The following is a 21,535-nucleotide window of genomic DNA, read 5'->3' on the forward strand; positions in this document are numbered from 1 at the left end:
CAAAACTTCCATTCTATTGTTGCGATAGCCAGAGCATCATACATTTTAATTACTCCACATGCACAGTTTCGTATAAATGTCCCACATGCAGTTAATAAAGCAGTTAAGTAACTGCTCCAAACAGGTGATGACAGTGAACAGTGTTCAGCTAGCACAGAACGATAAGGTGCTGCTTTCCAGCCTACGGAGTTGTGTAAGCTTGCAGAGGCACACTTTAGACTGCACAACTGCACAAGGTGTAGGCAATACACCCTTTCAATATCAAATTAAGCGAGTGGCAGGAGTGGCAACCCTGTATTGCAGCAGCCACAACATTGCGCGGTTTGAAACTAAAAGCACACACACAAAAAAAATGTTTCGGATGCTTTGGCACTGGTCTGCTGACCGCTGAGAGATTCGAGTAATTTGACTCCTCCCTGCTGCTCGAGACACTTAGCAACATACTGTTCACCGTGCAATCAGGGCTCAGATTTCACAGATACCAGCGTCAACAAAGCATCAACTCTTTCTCTCTTTCTGATGTTGTGTGTTGTATGCCATGGTTTCCAGTATAACCGCAATGACTGAAACGTGGCCTTGTAATAGAGCATCCGCCTCGTGTTCGGGAGGTAGCAGGTTCGATCCCTGGTGCCGCCGGGTGCCCACCGGTCTTTCAATGGGTACAAGCTTTCCCCCGGCCTGGTACTCGGCTCTTTGGGGTGAAATTTTTGGGAAAGGGGTCATAGGTTCCAAATAGTTGCTCCGATGTGGCAGTGATCCGTTCCGCCATCGGACAACAATAAGTCCACTTCGGGCGGTAAAAGCCCATTATGTGGCCCTTTTTTGTTGCTGTTGCTGCTGCTGCTGCTGATGCCGAGGCTCAGAGGGAGGGCTAAGACGGACATGAACCAAATTTGCAGGTTGCGAGGTTGTTCGAAACTAGGTTTGGCCCACCAGGGGCACAGCGGGGTTTACGGAGTTTCTTCCAAGCGAATGCCCCTAGGAAAGCCAAGCGCCAGGCCGAAGGACGCTTGTACCCATTTTTACAGGTGGGTGCATGACGGGTTTCGAACTGACCACCTCCTGCAGCCGCGACAGGAGCTCTAACCACTAAGCCACGGCTGCGGTCTTTATTATATATAGCGAATAAGCTATATAAATATCATTGTCCATCTAAATATCAGCATCAATTCCTCAATGCCACCTAGTTATGCTTTGCATGCCAAGACTACCAGCTTTTCCCAGTTAAAACTGAATTCAGCATACTGTTATGATTCTTTCTTTATGGTTTAAACTGATAACTCTAAGCACTAGCTATAATCAACTGTGGCAGTCCCTTCTTGCTTTCTGATGAAGGCAAACAGTGCCAATCACAATTAATCTAAAGCTCACATTATGCATGTTATTTTTATTGCCGTCTATAACAAACTGCACTGTTATGAATATAGATTTGACAAAAAGCAAGCATAAATTTTTTTTTCTGTTTTCTGTAGATAAACAAGAGTATCAGCCTGACTTAATCACTCATGACTCCATGGAGTATGGCGTAGTTTAGCATACAGGATGTTTGATCTGCTATTCATACCACATCATTAGGTTCTGTGATAATGACTTAAATGTTGGTTATGCTTGCATTACCACAAGCAGTTAAGTTCTTCATCTCACCAGTAAGATGAAGAAGGAAGGTGGAAAACATGCAAAAAATTAACACAGCTTCCAAGTTTACATTCCTAAAGCAGCTCAAGCTCATATAAAGTAAATTAATGAGTGAAGTATAAAATGGTGTCATTGAAAACTGAAAATTTCATTACCTAATAAAATGTGCCGAAGGTGGCTTTTTGTTTTGTGTCAGTTTCAGTTACAGGCTTAATTTATGTGCACGTGCTTTCAAATGTAAATTGTTGTGGACGCGAACCGATGCACGGCCACCTCGCCTCCTAGCTAATGGACGCACGGCCGCTCCAGCTGCAATGCCTTCTTGCACGCGTGGGCCGGCCGCTTCGGAGAGACCGGCAGCAATCCCCCCTGCCCGTGACGACGTGCAGGCCAATGAAACCCAAGCCGTAAGATTCCTTGCAAGTCGACCGTCCTCGAACAGTGTGCGCGACCGAGGCACGAAAAGCAACGCTTCACAAACGCTCGCATTTCTTTCTTTCCTTCTCTTCCTCTGTCTTCCAAATGTACAATAAACCAGCAACCGAGTTAACAAGTTCCGAGGCTCCCAGGCCTCGAACTAACACTGGCGATGAGAAGTAGGATTAGAGCAGACGCAGTTCGAAGTCAGGCCATGGCTACTGGAGAAAGGTATGGTGAAATAGAGCTGTTTAACGGCAAGAGTTGGTCTTCGTAGACTCAGCGCCTCACCTTTTGCTTCATGGCAAAAAGCGCACGCTCTTCCTGACGCTATGCGTGTCCAACACTTTCGAGACTGTGCGCTGGTTGCACCGAAGACTCCTGGAGAAGTCTGTTATCAAGGCTTAGTCCCACTTCTCCAGAATCACTTCGAACCGAGGCCATCTGAACTGTACAGCCGGTACATCTTCCAGCGACGCGACCAACTGTCCGAAGAATCGATCAGCAACTACATCGCAGCCCTCAGAAGTCTGACAGCAGACTGCAACTTCGGGGTCTTAAAGAGATAGAACACTGGCCAAAATCTTGCCTCATATAGTACAAACCAAGCACTACAATATATATATTTTTGTTTATTTAAGAAATACTGCAGGCATATTAAATGCCCAAGCAGGAGAGGTCGTTTGCATCAGATGTCATGTAGTTTGAAAACAATAAAACAAAGAATTTTACACAGCGATGAACTGATAACACAAAGAATACAATGCACAGTAGAACATATGCACACTTCAGTTGGGAGGCGATAAAAACGGCGAGTCAATCGGTAGGGCGTTCCAGTCTGCGATTGTTCGTGGAAAAAACGAGAATTTGTACATATTAGTTCGGGCAAATATAGGTGACAAGGCAAGACAATGCTTATGGCGAGAGGGTCTGGAGGAATCTTTTTTCAGGTAGGTGTCAGGTTTAATACCAAGTGTGGAAACATATAACGATTGAAGGAAGGCTAGACGAGCTTTCTTTCTCCTTTCATTAAGTGTATTAAGGCCAGCAAGAAGAATCATAGATGAAGGTGAGTTACGGCGTCAGTATCGATTAAAAATAAAACGGGCTGCTGAGCGTTGAATATTCTCAAGTTTTTGGGTGTCATTCGATGTATAAGGGTCCCATGCCACACAGGCATATTCAAGTGTGGGTCTGATATATGCTTTGTATGCTTTAAGTTTTAATGGGCTTGGACACTCACCCATGCGATGTTTTAAAAAACCTAGCTTTTTACGTGCTGTAGAGCATGTACTGTCAATGTGCCTTGTCCATTTTAGTCTGGAAGTAATCGTTACGCCTAAGTATTTATATTCATTTACCTGCCTGACTAGGTTTCTGTTTATGTTATACTGAAATTCAAGTTTATTAATTTTATTTGTGATGCTAAGTACAACAGTTTTCTCAAAGTTAATGGCCATCGCCCATTCATTGCAACATCGTTCCAAAAATTGCAAATTTTCGTTTAGAGTTATTTGATCATGAACAGATTTAATATCTTTTAAAATTACACAGTCATCGGCAAATAACCTAATTGAAACTGTTGGTTCCAGTGCTTCGACCAGATCATTAATATAAAGATTAAACAGTGTAGGCCCTAAAACCGAACACTGGGGAACGCCAGAAAGGGCATCTAGTAAACAAGAGTTGACACCATCAACAGTAACAAACTGTTGGCGCTTTGTGAGATAAGTGGATATCCAATGTACAATTTCACTAGGCACACCAATCATTTGCATTTTAGTGATCAGCTTATTTTGAGGCACTCTATCGAAGGCTTTTGAGTAATCTAGGAAAACAATGTCAACTTTTCCTCCAATATCTATGATTTTAGAAATTTCATCAACTGTTGTAACTAACTGTGTAGCTGTGGAAAAGCCTCGTCGGAAGCCATGTTGTGCATTGGTTAATATTTCATTCCGTTCCAGAAATTTATTTAGTTCAGTAACCAGTATGTGTTCTAAGAGTTTGCAAACAGTAGATGTTAATGAGATAGGACGGTAATTATTGACGTCTAATCTACAACCCTTCTTAAATACAGGAACGACTCTTGAAACTTTCCAGTCATCGGGTACTGTGGCAGTCTCTATGGATTGTTCATATAGTATTACTAATAATGGTGCTAAAAATTCAGTGTACGTCTTGAGAAATGAATTTGAAATGTCATCCAGTCCTGATGCTTTCTTAGGATCAAGACGCATAAGTAAGTTTAAAACACCTTCTCTGGTTACATTGAAATTAACTTCATTTGGACTATCTTGAGTGGCATTGCTTATCTCATCGTTTTTGGAAAATACACTTTGAAAATGGCGATTGAAAGCATTTGCTATCTCATTTTTATCTGTGACAGTGCGGTTATTCAGAACTATTTTGTCGAGCTTTGAGTTATCTTTACGGGAAAGAAACTGCCAGAACTTCGCTGGATTTTCTGTTACGAGACGTCCAAGTGTTTCCGTAAAGTAACGGTTCCTACTTTCGCGCAATTTAGTGGCTAGGGTTAATTTAAGGTGCACAATAAATGTGGAGCTGGCAGATTTATTTCTACGACACCGTCTAAGTTTACGTTTTAAATGGATAATTTCTCTGGAAATCCAAGGATTAGTCCTGGCAACCCTCTTTCTCTTGTTGGGGATTAAGTTTCACATACAGTAATGGCAAATGAACCAGAAATTTCTCCAGAGTGTGTTAATGTCAGTGGAGTGAAATGTGTACAAGGAATCTTCTAAGTAATGGACAATGCTAACATGGTCAACCAAAGTGTAGTTTTTTACAGTGACGTATTTTTCTGTGGTGGGTTTTGAAAATCTTGGAAGAAGGCAACTGAAAGATACCAGCTTATGGTCCGATATTCCCTCATGTATATCTGTATTATAGTTGTGTATGCTATTGGAACAAAAAACTAAATCCAGAATAGACTCCCCAGTTGGAATTACACGTGTAGGTGAATGGACTGTCTGGGTTAGATCAAACACAAGGAGCATGTCAAACAGAGCCTCAGTGCTTTTAACATCACTGGTTCCTGTAGCCATTGTATCCCAGTTAATGTGCGGAAGACTGAAATCTCCGGCGATTACAAACTACGCTTTTTGAAAGTACTCAGGTGATCATGCATACAGTGCACAAAATCAGGGTGTGCACCAGGTTTTCTATATACAGCAATAACAATGACAGGGTTTCCAAAGAAATCGACCTCACAAATAACACTTTCGTGATCATGACCAATATCAGGCATCACGCGTGAAGAAATGCTACTCTAACCAAAATAGCAATGCCACCAGCCCTTGACCCTCGATCCCTACGGTAGCAAGTGTACGATGGCGGAAAAACTGCAATATTAGGAATGTCAGAGTGCAGCCATGTCTCACTTATGATAACAATATGAGGATCGTAAGATAATAGGATGTGCTCGATTGGTTCTTGCTTATTGCATACGCTTTGTGTATTGAAGCTGATTATACGAAGGAGCTTTTTTTCACAAACGACGTTGTCATCATGATGTCAATTTTGTTGGCCATCATCTTCGCCACGCAGCCGTATTCGACAGCTTTCTTCTTCGTCCCAAATGTATACTTCGTCCTTTATCACAAGTTTATCGTGAACTAACTTCGGTTTCGTTCCAGGCTGTTCATCTGCTTTTGTGGACTGCCATAACTTTTTCCTTCTTTGCTGCGTGGCATATGAATAATCGTGTGAAACAGATATGCCGGTATCTTTCAGCTTATGGCAGTTCTTAAAGATGGCCAGTTTTTCGTTGTAATCGTACACTCAAAAAATTATTGGCTGATGTCTGTTATTATGTGCCCTGCCAATCCGATGAATGCGTTTGACAGTAGTAACCATTACCCCAAGTTTCTCATAACATATTTCTTTAATTACTTTTTCTTCTAAGTCTGACCGAGTTTCATTAGGCAATTCTCGGATCCCAAACACCACAAAGTTGTTCCTTCGAGCACGGTCCTCATAATCTATCAGTTCTTTTTCCTGTTCCGCTAGTTTTTTCCAGGCGCAGCACAGTACCTTCAAGCTCTCTAATATTTTCCTCGTTCGCTTTTGACAGGTTCAGAACTTCATCTAGTTTAGACAGTTTTTGGTTTATCTGAATAAGAGTCTCATCCCGAGCACTATTAGAAGCTTTTAATTCTTTCAATTCTGCCAAGATATTCTTTAGTGTTTCGTCTTGGTTAGGGCCTGGATTGGTTTCTACGTCCCCACACAACAGTAAGAGAAGAGTAGACCAGCAACCAGCAATAAAACCAAACCACTTTTGAGGGCACGGCAGAATCACAATCCCATAGCAGCTCGTCTTAATAGAAGCATAGGAAGTGTAATAACCAACCTGCACAGCCAGCCAAGCGTGGTTAGACATGATATCCCGCCGGACGCTGCCGTGCCTTCTGAGGTTGAAGAGGGAAGTAGGTGCCTTTATAGCACTGTCCGATGACGTCACCGCAGTAGGAAGCCAGAGATGGCATCCATGGTGACCCCTGCAGTCTGTTGCCTCGCTGACGTTGACGGAATGATAGTGATAAGATGAACTGTTCCATTGGCTTGAAGGTTCGCAGATCCACGGCGCATATCCGGTTAGTCCGGTGCCGTAAGGACTTTGCAAATGCGTCAGAAACAGCACCTACACAGCCAGCCAAGCGTGGTTAGACATGATATCCCGCCGGACGCTGCTGTGCCCTCTGAGGTTGAAGGGGGAAGTAGGCGCCTTTATAGCGCTGTCCAATGACGTCACCGCAGTAGGAAGCCAGAGATGGCATCCATGGTGACCCCTGCAGTCTGTTGCCTCGCTGACGTTGACGGAATGATAGTGATAAGATGAACAGTTCCACTGGCTTGAAGGTTTGCAAATCCACGGCGCATATCTGGTTAGTCCGATGCCGTAAGAACTTTGCAAATGCGTCAGAAACAGCACCTGCACAGCCAGCCAAGCGTGGTTAGACATGATATCCCGCCGGACGCTGCCGTGCCTCAAAGAAAAGAGGCTTTACAATTTTAATTTGCCATTGAAAATTAGGCGCTATCTTAGCGGAGAAACCCTATTACTTTCAGTGTAGTACCCATGTGACTACATGTCAGCAAAATTTCGCTATTCTCGTAAGCACACTGTTCTTTTTTCTCCCAGGAGTGATTGTCATAATTAATTATATTTTGTACTCTCTCCACTGCGTCCTTAAATAAAAACCACCCCTCCTTTCGCACCGCGAGCAGCAAGCTTTCAGGTTTTGCCACTAGATGGCGCCACAGTGTTTGAAATTCCGTGAATGAACCTTTCTATCTCTATGGATGATAGTACCCAGTAGAACTTTCACCGACGAGGCCTGCGTTATTGGGCCGTTACAGCCTTGAGTGTGAAACTGAAAAGGACGTTACTCTAAGCAAAAAATGTCGAATTACTGCCTGGCGAATGAAATTTATATTTGTTTTCGATGCATCTTTTTTGTCTACCACCAGTCGTCATCGCTGTCGCTGCTCATGGTTTCCAGCATCGGACTACATAAAATCGGGCGCATGCACTGATTGAAAAATTCTCGGTAAAACTTTCCTACAGTGTTTCTACCAAAACCGTTATGGAATCGAGCATTTAGACACCAATCTTCCTACTGCTCCGAAAAAAAATTTGAGACCTAAATTCCAGCGTTCTGTCCCTTTAACGACAACGTCTGCAACATCGACTTCACCGGCAGAAGGACACACACCTGTTGTAACGAATCCCACCATGCTGCCCCAAGACATCATGCTTCTCGACAGATTCGTCTGTGGCATCCGCGACGAGCACCTCCAACAGAGACTGTTCGCGGAGAAAGACGACGTTTCAACGTGCTTTTGACCTGACCCCAGGAGAAATTGCATTGCGGCAGCAGCAAGGGATCAAAGGAACGACGAGGTCCGCAGAGGTACACAAAACTTCTCACCTGAAAAATAATGCAAACATTCACCGCAGCAACGATGCTGTTATCGATGGGATGGCTGGCACGAGGCTCATACGTGCAAGTTCAGGACCGCATTATGCTGTTTTGCTCCAAGAAAGACCACACCGAGAAAGCTTGCATATCCCGCAAAAAGGAAACTAAGAAGGGCAAGTCCAACACCAGAACGCACAGTGTGTCCACGAGCAACCCTCCGCACAGCGGTCCAGGCTACAAGCTTCAAGCAGCGAGTAAGCGAAAACCCTGCCCAAAATTCCTTGTTGATGTGAGAGTAGAGCACCTAAAATTCAAAGTTGATACGGGTGCCGCATGCTCTGTAATCAGCGAGGCCACATATTGTCAAACATGGCCAACGAACACCCCAAAGCTGACAAAAGAGCCTCTTGCCTTGCGTTTTTGGTCGGGAGAGGAACTTCGTACTTTGGGATCGGCACAAGTTTGTGTGAAATTTAAGTCAAAGGACTATCTGCTACCTGTATGGTAATGAAAGGGAATGGCTGCAACTTGCTAGGACATGACTGGTTCTCGGTGCTGGACATCCGTGTGGACGGAGTTAACCAGTTCACTGAGCCAAAACAAGATGTTCTCGCACGTCAACAAAGAATGCCGCCTAGAGCACCGCTGATTGGAAACGCTCTACAGCTCCATAGCACATAGTCCTTTGCCGACTTTGCTGACCCCGTGGAGGGAAGGATGCTGGTAATTATTGTAGACGCTTACAGCAAGTGGCTCGAAGTGCACTACATGCACAACATACAGTCAGTAACCTGCTCGCAACCTTCAGCATTCCGGAAAGGCTACTAATGAATAATGGCCAGTCCTTCGTTTCAACAGGAATGAAAGATTTCCTTAAGAAGAAGAGAGTGATGCAGAGTACAAGTGCTCCCTATCATCCGGCCACGAATGGGCAAGCAGAGAGAATGGTATACGAGACTAAGCAAGCATTAGCCAAGGATCAGTATGGAACACTTGCGTGCAGGCTAGCTCGGTTTCCGCTCAAGCAGCACACAACTGTTTTAGCAACAACGAACAGAATACCAGAATCACTCATGTTCGGACACGAACTCTCGACAGCGCTCACATGCATTCAGCCACAACCTGCTGAAAAGGCGACCTTGGGAGACAGAGTTACGAGAGGAGTGGCCGTGCGACAATCGGTCTTCTTCCGCAACTTCACATAGCTAGACAACCATACTGAAGAGACTAGGATATCGATCTTGGCTAATCAAGTCAAAAACCAAAACAGTCCATCAGAACCTTGAACCACATAAAGCCAGGTGGTGAAGCTTACCCAAAGAAAGATCCGCCACTGGACGATCGGACCAACGGACCAGTATCAAGTGAACAACAATCTACACTGCTGGCTCCTTACGTGATCGCAACAAGAGCGGAAACTTAGCCTGCGCACGATCTGCTTACAGCACCTCTCTACGAACATGGAGAAGCTGAGGCCTGGCAAGATGACTGCGCAATGTAACCCTGCGATGACCAACCAAGAGAGTTCAGATGAGATCAAGCTCCACCGAGGCCTCAACGGGAACATCATCTGCTCAACCGATATGGTGACCCAATCTAAGGAGGAAGGGATGTTGTGTACGCGAGCTAACGCACAGCCACCCAGCCCCCCCCCCCCCCCCCGTCCGCGACGCGAAGGCCAACGAAACCCAAGCCGTAAGGATTCCTTGAAAGTCGACCGTCCTCGGACCACTTGCATGACGATGGCATGAGAAGCAATGCTTTACAAATGCTCGTGTTTCTTTCTTTCCCTCTCTTCCAAATGTACAATACACCAGGAACCGGTTGAGAAGTTCCTTGCTCACGGGGCTGCCGCGCCCTTAACATAAATGTAAGAGAACATTACAAAAAAATTAATATTACTGTCCTGATTCCAAACATCCTTGAATAGGTATGAGCAGACCAATTGTCTCTGTGCATAAGACACAGTGCACTGCTTTGGATTCAAAGAAATCAAAATCTTTCCACATAGTCACCTTTGATTTACTTTTGATGCCACCTATAGATTGGAATACAATTTGGCTTATATTTATTTATCTTTGTAAAACTTACCCGGCTTTTCTTCAGTCTGTTTACCGTACATAAGTGAAGCTAAAGAAGGAAGTTCATCTTCACTTTCGTCAGAGCCTTGTTGAGCCTTGTCGTTGTGATTAGTGGGAATAGCCGAATCCAAAGTATCTAAATGTAAGGCAATAGTACAAAAAATTCATTTAATCAGCCTCATTTCATGCACCCTTGAATAGACTTAAGCAGACTAATTGTCCGTGTACAAACTAGACAGCACACCAATAAAATAAATCATTAAGCTTTGGATTCAAAGAAATCGAAGTCTGCCCATATAATCACCTTTGATTTACTTTTGATGGCACCTATAGATTGGAATACAATTTGGCTTATATTTATTTATCTTTGTAAAACTTACCCGGCTTTTCTTCAGTCTGTTTACCATACATAAGTGAAGCTAAAGAAGGAAGTTCATCTTCACTTTCGTCAGAGCCTTGTTGAGCCTTGTCGTTGTGATTAGTGGGAATCTCCGAATCCAAAGTATCTAAATGTAAGGCAATAGTACAAAAAATTCATTTAATCAGCCTCATTTCATGCACCCTTGAATAGACTTAAGCAGACTAATTGTCCGTGTAAAAACTAGACAGCACATCAATAAAATAAATCATTAAGCTTTGGATTCAAAGAAATCGAAGTCTGCCCACATAATCACCTTTGATTTACTTTTGATGGCACCTATAGATTGGAATACAATTTGGCTTATACTATTTGTTTATCTTTGTAAAACTTACCCGGCTTTTCTTCAGTCTGTTTACCGTACATAAGTGAAGCTAAAGAAGGAAGTTCATCTTCACTTTCGTCAGAACCTTGTTGAGCCTTGTCGCTGTGATTAGTGGGAATACCCGAATCCAAAGTACCTAAATGTAAGGCAATAGTACAAAAAATTCATTTAATCAGCCTCATTTCATGCACCCTTGAATAGACTTAAGCAGACTAATTGTTAGTGTACAAACTAGACAGCACACCAATAAAATAAATCATTAAGCTTTGGATTCAAAGAAAACAAATTCTTTTAGCACATTCCCCTTTCATTTACTTTTGACAGCATCTGTACACCTGCATGCACTCTGGCTTACTACCATATTTATCTTTGTGAAACTTACTTGTCTTTTCCCGAGTTGATGCCCAGCTGTCATCGCTGCTATCAGAATTCTGCCTGGCAACAGAGGAGCTGCTGCCATGTCCACTATCCAGAACAACACCACTACTGAGATAATCGGGCTTGAACCTCATCACATCATCACTGCTGCCATCGGTGACGGCTTGTTCAGAATCTGAATCAATTACAATGATTTCTGTAGCTTTTCTTTTCCTTCATGAAGACAACAAAGTGGGGAAAGGGAGCAAGGAAAAGAAACAAGCCTTTCAGTAATATGTAACACATCAATAAGCAGGATACACTAATACCCAACAATTTAAAGGCAAAAATTCGAGGTTTCTTGCTGTATCTTGCATGCTTTGCTGTGTAATGTCACATTACCTATTATTCGTCAAGTGGGCTTGATCAACAGTATCGGACACTACACTGCAGGGACTGTGTAAATGGGGTAAACAGTTTCCGCAGACTTTGCGTGCTATTGTTTTCAGTAGTTGCTGCAGTCAGACTAAGAAAGAGATGATTAAAAGCTGGATACTCGAAACTCTCCCTAACACTTGAATGAGTGCCAGAATTGCCATGAGACTCTCAGAATTCAAGAAAATAAAAAACGGAAAGTCAAGATCATAGAGAAATTTTCCAGTGGTTGCTGTGGCAATGCCAGCAGGTGTGCCATATTTTGAAAATGTGGCGCTCTATTTAGGCCAGTGATGTTACATGCATGCCCTCTATACATAGTCACACATCCAAAACACACTCTCAGTTGCTATTAAAAATTTATTGCCGCATAGCACATGCAACCGCCCTATGATAACTTGAGTGTGTCGCTATATTTAGACAGTGGACACTACAAAAGTCCTTTCATGACACTGTTTAGAAAAATGCATGGCCCCACGTGGCTCATTAAGGTTTGGAAGCCGCATTCACCTATAAGTGAATGCACAAATCTCCCATTATTTGTATCATAGCAAAATTTCTTGTTTGTTTCAACCTTGTGCAGTTCTTACTAAACTGAACTATACATCTAGGAGCCCTTCTGAGGGGAATACCATGTGCTGCACGACATCAGTGCAAGTTAAAGAAGTTAACCCAGGCCCTCTGCTACAGCTTTTCTTTCTTTTTTCATTCCTTCACTCACCACACAGCTGGTACGTCCACCGAAAGTGAAGCAGTCACTGTGTCCTGATTATGCTCATGACCGATTTATTACTTTCATGTATAAGCATTCTTAACCCTTTCGCTGTCAGGCGTTTCTGGCTGTGATGCACCCCCAATGTCGGCTTGGTTTCAAGGAACGAGCATAGCTATTTAGTTTTGATCATGATTGCTATACACATAACATAGTCAACGGAAATGCACATTTCAGTGTTCTGCAGGTATTGTTAATTAACAGCAATCATTATCAGCCTGACTATAAATTATACAGAAAAAACTGCTTGATGCTTCTTGAGAGTCCGAATCCGAGCTCGGCTCGTATTTATAATGAAAAGAGCCATCGCTTCAGTCTGCAGTCCAAGGTCCCGCGCAGTCAGCCATACGAAAGTAACCGCGTGCACGGAGGGCGCACTTTCAGTGGCCCGCACATTGGAGAGAAATGGCACGTTGTAAAATCAAGATGACAGAAGGAGATGGAAAGAGGCTAGAACAACCTCCTTTACTGCTGCCAGCCGCAAGCAAGGGCACGGCAAGAGAGAGCAAAAGCAGCGATCGAGTCATGTGTCGACCTATTGGGGAGGCAACGGCGGCGCGGCTCGAGCCCCTAAACGTAGCAGACACGCCAACAGAATAAAAATAAAAACCTGCGGCAGATGGAAGAACAACCCTTGAACCCGTAACCGCACGCACGCACCGCGAGACGCGCGTGCCGCACGATCGTTTAGCGCAATAGAGTAGCGCGCACGGAGCGACCGCGCCAAACAGCAAAGAAGGCGGCGGGGGTGGGCGTGGTTGCTCCATACTCTTTAATATATACATACCAGAACAACACGGGGCAAAAATACGAATTTGTAGAAAGATTTGACAGATGGCACAGCCAGTCCAAGCACACTAGCTTTGTGCTCAGGCGCTAAGTTTTGAACGCACGATAGAGAACGCACCGATACGTCGGTGGCACTGTGGAGGAGAAGTGCGAAAATGTACTGGTACGTTTGTGACAGCAAAAGGATTAAGTAACTCCCTTTGTAAATCTGTCTATCCATAACATAATCCTCACAAGTACACACGACCACTAAACTTTGCACATCTTCCATTTTTAATGACAATGCGAAGTACTTCTGAAGGGCGGCATTTCAACAGTGGCCAAATGCAAATGAATACCGTGCACTGCGTGATGTCAGTGCAAGTTAAAGTTAGCCCACAGCCCTCCGTTACACCTTCATTTCTACACCCACCAAAGAGCTGGTGTGTCCATCTAAAGTGAAGCAGTCACTGCATACTGCCTTGGCTCATGACCAATCTATTATTTTGATATATAAGCAGTCTACGGTAATTCCCATAACTAATCTGTCTGACCGCAGCGAAATTCATAACACCATCCTCACATGTACACAAGTACAATATTTATAGAGGAGATACAATAATACAAATGAGTAATTAGTACTTAATACTCAAAGTACTCAATTAGTTGTCACTAAAGTTTCTCGTGAAAGTCATGAGCGAAAGATGAGCCACAGCAAGAATGCTTACACATACACTGACAGTCCCCTCGGAACTTCTGTGCATTTTTTTAACATGCAGTTTGTTGCGCATCTTGCCAATAACACCTGCCACAATATTCGCTTGTCTAGCAGCAAAAGATGATTTTACTAAAACGAGGCAAAACAAATAAAACACCAAACAAAGGTTTGCCCTATAGCAGGGGTGCAACAGCTCAAACAGGATTTCTAGCAATTTTTGGAGCAGCAAAATCCATATTTGGAGCAGCTCACAGGAAAAAAAAAAAAAAACTGCACTTCGCAGTATGAATTCGAATTTAGGAGCCATTAAATGGTGAACAAACCTTACTTTCGGCACAGAAAATGAGATGTGAACATCGGGCCGTATTAATGCGATCCAAAGAAAATCTAGCAATGGCCACTTATCACAGACGTTGTGTGTACCTACTATTGTAAATAAGCCTTTTGTACTGCAAGGCATGGTATCGCACACACACACACACAAAAAGAATGCGAGCCGTAAAACCACGAGGATAATTTTTCAAACTTCGGGGACCGAATAAAAATTGAAAAAGCTAGCGAATATGCACTTTTTTTTGCATCTAGTGTTGTTTGACAATTTTAATGACGGGATCTTATCTTGCTCGCAAGACTCATAAAACAATGTCTGTGAAATCCACAGCTTGTGTCCTGCGAGGGCAGCTTCAGAAGAGCCCAATTGGAAGTCATGAGTGCGATCAGCCTGAGCATCAAAAGCGAGCACTGCACAAAAACAAAACCAAAAATAAAATGTTGATTCAAAACCAAACACAAAAAAATGACAAAAAGAAAAGAGAAACAGCGACCAAAAGGTGAAACGGCAAAGCCAAAAGCAGATAAGAAAGCAGATGAGTGAGCGCGTATTCTGCCCATGATTTCTATAGGCTGGCGACTCGGTGGTTTGAACTAAATATTTTGACTTAAGGGGAGGCTGGCAATGACTCGGGATATTAGGTTATATATTTTATGCAGATGTTATAGTATTTTGATGTTCTAGCATACATAAATGTTAATTTTAGCAGTCTTGGGCTCCACTGCAGCATTATGGAATTCAATAGCTAAGGTTTCTGCACATTTCCCAACCTACTGAAGCTCGAAACAAATTTCACATGTAACACCTAAAGTTAAATTAATACAGACACAGGAGCCATAACTGATGCACCTCCTATACTATCTGACGACGGGAAAGCGAGTTGATCGACGAGACAGCATTAAGAACAACCGTAGAGTACATGGTCTAACAATATACCGAAAACTTCCACGAGCGACATAAAAAACTAGATATACATCCATTAAAAGCATGCAGCACTTCAACACAGTGTTGAAGTATCGCTCCAAAATCACAAGTATCTCCACGGCCCTTTTCGTAGTGCGACACAGCAGCAGTGGTGCCTACAAACGGCCCCTATGCGTTACGCAGATTACCCGTGCAGTGAAGCATCCTCAAACTGAGACTGTTCAGCTTACTCAAGTGGAGGAAGCACGTGGACGCAGAGAGAAAAATGTGAGAAAAACAAAAGGCCAGTGACACACACTGCAGTGTCTGCAACGTCGTGACTGGCCATACCACAGTCGTAAAAAGTAGTCCTTGAATATGGCTAAATTTTGTGGCTAGTCTGGGCATTTTGACGCAGCTTGGCACAAATTTAATAAATTTCACGCTTATGGCGCAATTGGTGCAGCTGCTGCACCCCTGTTATAGGATTTTACGTCGCAAAGCTATCCAGGCTATGAGGGACACTATAATGGAGGCTCCGCAAATTTTTACTACCTGGGGTTCGCTCATGTGCAATGACATCACACATCACACGGGTGCCTTGCTTTTTGTCTCCATCGAAAAGCGGCCAGTGCAGCTTATTTAATCCGGAGTCCCTGGCTTTGGAAGCTGATTTTGAAATTTGAAGTGCACAGAGTGGAATGAGGATGCTGACAGATACAGGCAAAGCGCTATTCCATTTTGTGCACTTCAAACTTCAGAACCAATGCATAATTAGCCCATCGGCAGATTGTACAATACTTCAGCAGCCGAGCGCGGTAACCACTGAGCCACCACCCCAAAGGAGCACCAAAACAATGTTATTTCTTTGAGTTAAATGGTTTGGTTTGTAGGGTTTAACGTCCCAAAGCAACTCAGGCTGTGAGAGACACCGTAGTGGAGGACTCCGGAAATTTCGACCACCTGGGGTTCTTTAACGTGCACTGACATCGCACAGCACACGGGCATCTTTCTTTTCACTTCCATCGAAAAGCAGCCACCGAGGCCGGGATTCAATCCCACATCCTTGGGAACAGTAGTCAAGAGCAGTCACCACTGCGCCACCGCGGCGGGGCTCTTTGAGTTAAATGTTAGTATAGTGCTCTTAATGTCATTTTTTCTAACATCGCTAAAATATCACACACATAGTATAATGTTATACTATCATCACAACTGCCTTTATACAAGAATTCAAAAACCTCAAAATACCAGCATTGAGGGACTAGGCCCAGCAGTTGTAACACTATGTGCATGCACACTAGCTGCTTCACACAACCCTGCGTGAAGACAACAAAGCACAAACCATAAAGCATGCCACGATCAAACAATCACTTGATGGTGCTATCCCCGACTCATGCTAACCCCAACTCATGGTACATGTCTCGCAGCCACAGTGCGAAAAACCCGGCACCACAATGAGCGGCGTTTATGACACTGTCTATGAAACGCACAAATTCATCTATGCAGACGAAGACTGCGAGACATGACCCCGGAGTACAAACGACATCCTCGGCGTGATAGCTGAAATGCTGCAGCAGCTTGCTGAAGCGATGCAACAGAACATGCGTCCGTTTCAAGTATGTCCATCTGGAGGAAGATTGTAAATTCATGCAGATTGCGAGTTCAGGAGGAAAAAGGTCGACGAATGCATCAGACTAGGGATAGTCACACCAAGTCAGAGTGAATACGCTGCACCGACACTCATCCTAGATCAAACCACCCAACAACACCTAGAATTGTTATGACTACCGCGAACTCAATGCCAAAACAGTGAACCTGCCATATCCACTGCCGCTGATAGAAGATGCTGTGGATGAAGTCATAAGAGATAGCTCATGTTACTTCATGGCCATGGATATCAAGTCAGCATTCCTCACAATCCGTATCAAACCTGAGGACACGCATAAACCAGCCTTTGACATGCCAGATGGAAAGTATGAATCCCTTCGTATAGCATTTCGATTTTGTAAAGTCCCACAAACAATGCAAACGGTCACAAAAAAGAGATTTGATGGCCTGCCACAAACAAGTACTTATATAGATGATATTGCACAAGGTGCAGGATCCACCCCAGTGGCACTCGAACTTTTGGAAGAAGCTTTACACCACATAAATATCAACGACCTGACAATGGACATTAAGAAGTGCCAGTTTGTGCACAACCAGATTTCCTTTCTAGGTTATGTCCTCACAAAAGAAGGACGCATCCCAGACCCTAAAAGCATAGAGGCCATCAACAAGTTCACACCATCTAAGGATGCCAAACACCTTTACTCGTTCCTGCAGTTTGCAAACCATTTCAGAAAATTCATCCAAAGATTTTCTGCAATGACTACGGAAGCTGCTGGCCAAAAGCAACGTGTTCACATGGACTGAAGAACATCAGGAGATATGTGACACACTCAAGCAAGCTCTGATCAATCCACCAGTGCTTGCAAACTTTTGAAACGACTCACTCCACAGTGCACACCGATGCTAGCCAACATGGACTCTGAGCTATCTTGACTCAAGAGCGGGACTCGCAAGAGCGTGATCAAATACGCCAGTAATGTTCTAAACGCACATGACAACCAACTCCACTATAATCTACCAGAATGTATGGCTTTGCACTGGGCTGTCACGGAGAAATTTGCCATTTACCTGAAAGGAGGACCACGGTTAATGCTACTGACAGACAATCTGAGCGTTACATATCTGGCACAAAAAGCAGCGACAAATCGACGATTTGCACGATGGACTATGGACCTAGTGGAGTCCAGGCAAACTAAACAAAGCCGATTCACTTTCCCGGCTAGACGATCCCATCAGAGAGTCTGAGTCTGTCCAACTTCCCCGGACAGCAAGTGGCACAAGCATCTGCATGGCAGTAGTGACAGGTAGCAGCAGCCTGTGTGAGCTACAGACATCAGACCCAGTCTGTAAACAACTATGCCAACAGGCTGAAAAGGAAAACTAAGAATTTTCAGTGAGGAGTGATATTCTTGTGCGGGATACTGTAGATAGAAAGGGTGACAAGGTTGTAGTACCTACAGTCTTGAGGGACTTTGCACATCAAATGCGTCATGATTCCACAAGACAAATGGATGCACAGCGCATTCTGAGCAAAACTCAGAGACAATATTGGTGGCCAAAGATGCAATGAGAAGTAAAAGACTATGCCAGGTCAGCGACACTTGTAAGAGGGTGAACCGAATGACCACCATCACGTAGGGGTGTTTGCAACCTAGAGGTATCCCAACCCATTCAAACACAGTCATATGTACTCGTGTGCATAGACCATGCCACATGCTGCATTGACGCCGTCCTTGTGCCTTCAACAACTGCAGTCTACTATATAAACTACATGCTGAACAGATGGATACCAAGATTAAGAATCCCAAAGATAATTTTTACAGACCAGGCAAGAAGGTTCATCAACAAAACGACAACTGCCATGCATCACCGTCTCAAAATCACTCGCATCACAATACTGCCATCTGGCCTCAAGCCAACGGTTTGGTGGAGCGAGTAGTCGGAGTGTTGAATAACATACTTTGAAAGATTCTAGAGACACACATCGACTGGTACAAGAAGCTTCCAGAAGCTGTACTTGCTGTAAACGTCTTGAAGCACAAGTCGAAGCAATACACAGGCCAAGCGAAAAAGAACCTCAAAGAGAGCCAGAAGGCAGCTAAGGAACATTATGACGGAAATCTCAAGGCACCTAACTTCCAAATCGGAAAGATCGTCTACTGCATGCTCGGCTCCCAAGCATCAACTCTAGACTCCCTGTTTGACAGCCCTTATGAAATTTCTGAAATCTTGGGCGAGAACACAATGAAGATCAAATGTGCGCATCGGACGTTTCCCAAAGTAGTAGAAAGAGTCAACACGGAGCAACTGAGGAGACTACCCCAAGAGAGGTCCGCTTCCCTGAACTCTGCGACTCTTTCATTGGATGTCAGTTTGCAGCCAACAACGCCAACGACGACAGTGAAAGGGCAGAGCTGACTGAACATCACCATCAGAGTTGCAATCAAGAGTCTCCGAACAGCCCAACAGTGATGGGACAGCTTCCGACCCGGGTGAAGAACACAAGATATGCAGCCTCAAACAGTATGACCACGTTCCACACGGACACGCCACATCCCAGCACACCTCAAGGATTTTGTGATCAGAGGTCAGATCAACATGAGTGAGGGGCGTGTGAGCCCGAGTTTGTGTTCCTTTGACGCGCCCGCTACGGCTAGTGCCGACTGGTGACAGACAGAGAGACCGTGGAGATCACATGTTCTATCGAGAGACGCTAGGGCCATTTGTTTAACCTGCACCAGCTACACCAGTGCAGCAAAAATCCATTGTAGGTATAGATTTCCTGCACTAGTTAGGTTAAACAAATGGCCCGGCTGCTAGCCTCAAGGGGGAAGCAGGAGAGAGACATGTCGAGGCGAGCTGGCGAACGCACACGCAGACGCGCATCAGAAGACAAAGAATATTTGATTGGTTCATAAACCCATTTCAACTCTTTAATCTTCGAGTTTACTTCAGTTATCTGGTACGACTTCTGACACGGGTGAAACCGTGCAGAAAGCTTGCGCATTGTTGACCCTTTGTTGTGTAGTAAGTCTTACAGTGGTGCTTACCTGGTTTGACCCCTCGTGATAAGAAACCAGAGCAACATTTTGCCGGAAACTCGGCGTTAGCGTCTTCTGCCCCTCAATGTCGTCGCAGAAGGTTATGGTTTTTCATCACGCGTGGCCAAACCAGGTAAGTACCATGGTCAAATCGTGGGCCAGACAAGTGGGCAGCGTGATGCTGTATCTGTATGCTGATGCTGTAACAGGTAGAACTAAAACACCAAACAAAGATTTGGTTTACAGAACACAACAAAGCGCAACTCTAAAATACACCATACCAGTCGCAGCTCTTCTTGGCACGTTCTGAGGTTGCTGCGCGGCGCTTTGGCATCGTTAAATAATACTTTTGTTTTTGCACTCTAACAAAGAAGTGCTTCAAACGCGCGCGCGTGCGGGATGTCACGAGTTTTTCTTTTTCTTCAAGCTATGCCCACTGTGCCCCTTGGTACAAAGAACGGATAAAAATTTCTTAAAGGTTACTGCCTTATAGGTAATTAAGATGAAAAATAAAAATAATAAATGCGATTTTCAAAAGAGAAAGACGGAAATTGCAAAAAGATTTTATTGATCGTTTTCCCCGCGTCTGTGTAGGAACCATTAGGAACTCTATTAGCATCCTCGATCGCTCGCACCAGTGCGCACCGGGGCGCCTGGTGCGCACTATATATCCTCGATCAACTGCACCGGTGCGCAGTTTTTTATTGCCCCGCATGGAGGAAGGAAACAACTTTTCTCCATGTTGCCCCGTCACTATAGTGAACTAGAATATTTTCTAGTGGCGCGAAGTGGCGCGAACGGAATGCCACAACGGTGGTTCGCAGGGGTGCAATCCCGGCAAGCACTGCGGGACGCGGCCTGCAGGGAAGCCGCTTTGCCCCTGCTCGATGTGCTCGCGTCTGCACGCTGACTGACGCGATGGAGAAAAATAGTACGGATGATTGCCGCAGTCGATAAACTGCTGTCAAGATCATATCTGGTTACGAAGACAGTATGACAGTCGACCTCGCACAGCGTAAACACGGTGCTTGAAAGTCAACCGTACAACATATGTGCCTTTGAGATGTGAATTATGTTATTGATATGCAGTTCCGAAAGCATTTCTGGGTGAGCTGCAAGGTGGTCGGCACGGCTATGAGTAGTCGTGCTTTTAAGCTCAGCGGGGCCCTTGCCCACAGAAGACGGCTAAAGAACACGTCCTTTCATTTCTTGTTTTTGAGTAATCACGACTGCGTGCGTAATGACTGGATATTGGCTGTGGCTAAAGGTACGTCCGACGGACCCGGTGCGTTTTTCTTCGGGATACGACGGACGGATCCGGGAAATATTTTTCAGAGGTACGGCGGACGGACCCGATCGGTAGGGTTCTTCCGACGGACCCAACGCATTTTTCTCCGATATGGGCCTTGGGATCCGTCGGGAAAGCCGGACGGATTCGAGATCCCCAGATGTGGTTGTAGCAACTAGTAACGTTGGTAGCAACAACATGGTAGCCATATGTAGCCAAATCGAAGTTTGTATGAGGTGTACGTGCGAGGTGTAAGAAGTATGTACTACATGCGTGCGTGAAATGTGAAATTACAAAGAATAGTACAGTGGCAAGAATAGTGCCTAGAATGGTTGATATACTGCGTGATGGCATGATGATAGGTTTACGTGAGTTGGACCGCGGCAGGGTGGCAAGCACGACAAGCGCATGTAATCGCGGTGTTGACGGCCAGCCCGCATGCCCGCTCATTTGGTCCTCGTTATCATGTGGATTAACGTCTACGACG

At 44.5% G+C, this 21,535-nt stretch overlaps 1 protein-coding gene across 6 annotated transcripts in view; it reads right to left on the reverse strand.

Annotated features, from left to right (window-relative positions):
- LOC146205744 (poly [ADP-ribose] polymerase 2-like) overlaps positions 1–20,183 on the reverse strand; it is an 81,057-nt gene extending 60,874 nt beyond the window's left edge. For 4 of the 6 annotated variants that reach the window (XR_014704249.1, XM_084590408.1, XM_084590403.1 and 1 more), the window contains exons 1-5: positions 20,042–20,183; positions 11,207–11,415; positions 10,835–10,960; positions 10,462–10,587; positions 10,092–10,217 (exon numbers count right to left, since the gene is read on the reverse strand). Coding sequence is in view for 5 of the 6 variants with exons in the window: in XM_084590408.1 (XP_084446534.1) it covers positions 10,092–10,217; positions 10,462–10,587; positions 10,835–10,960; positions 11,207–11,415; positions 20,042–20,094 (640 nt within the window). In the remaining variant the exon portion in view is untranslated. Of the gene's footprint in view, positions 1–10,091; positions 10,218–10,461; positions 10,588–10,834; positions 10,961–11,206; positions 11,416–19,769; positions 19,976–20,041 lie in introns of all 6 variants that reach the window. The other 2 variants (XM_084590404.1, XM_084590406.1) reach the window with 2 other exon arrangements.
- Positions 20,184–21,535: the final 1,352 nt, after the last annotated feature.

This window comes from Amblyomma maculatum, chromosome 1 (assembly GCF_055883805.1).
Source record: "Amblyomma maculatum isolate TAMU_Amacu chromosome 1, ASM5588380v1, whole genome shotgun sequence".
Classification (NCBI taxonomy): Eukaryota; Metazoa; Arthropoda; class Arachnida; order Ixodida; family Ixodidae; genus Amblyomma; species Amblyomma maculatum.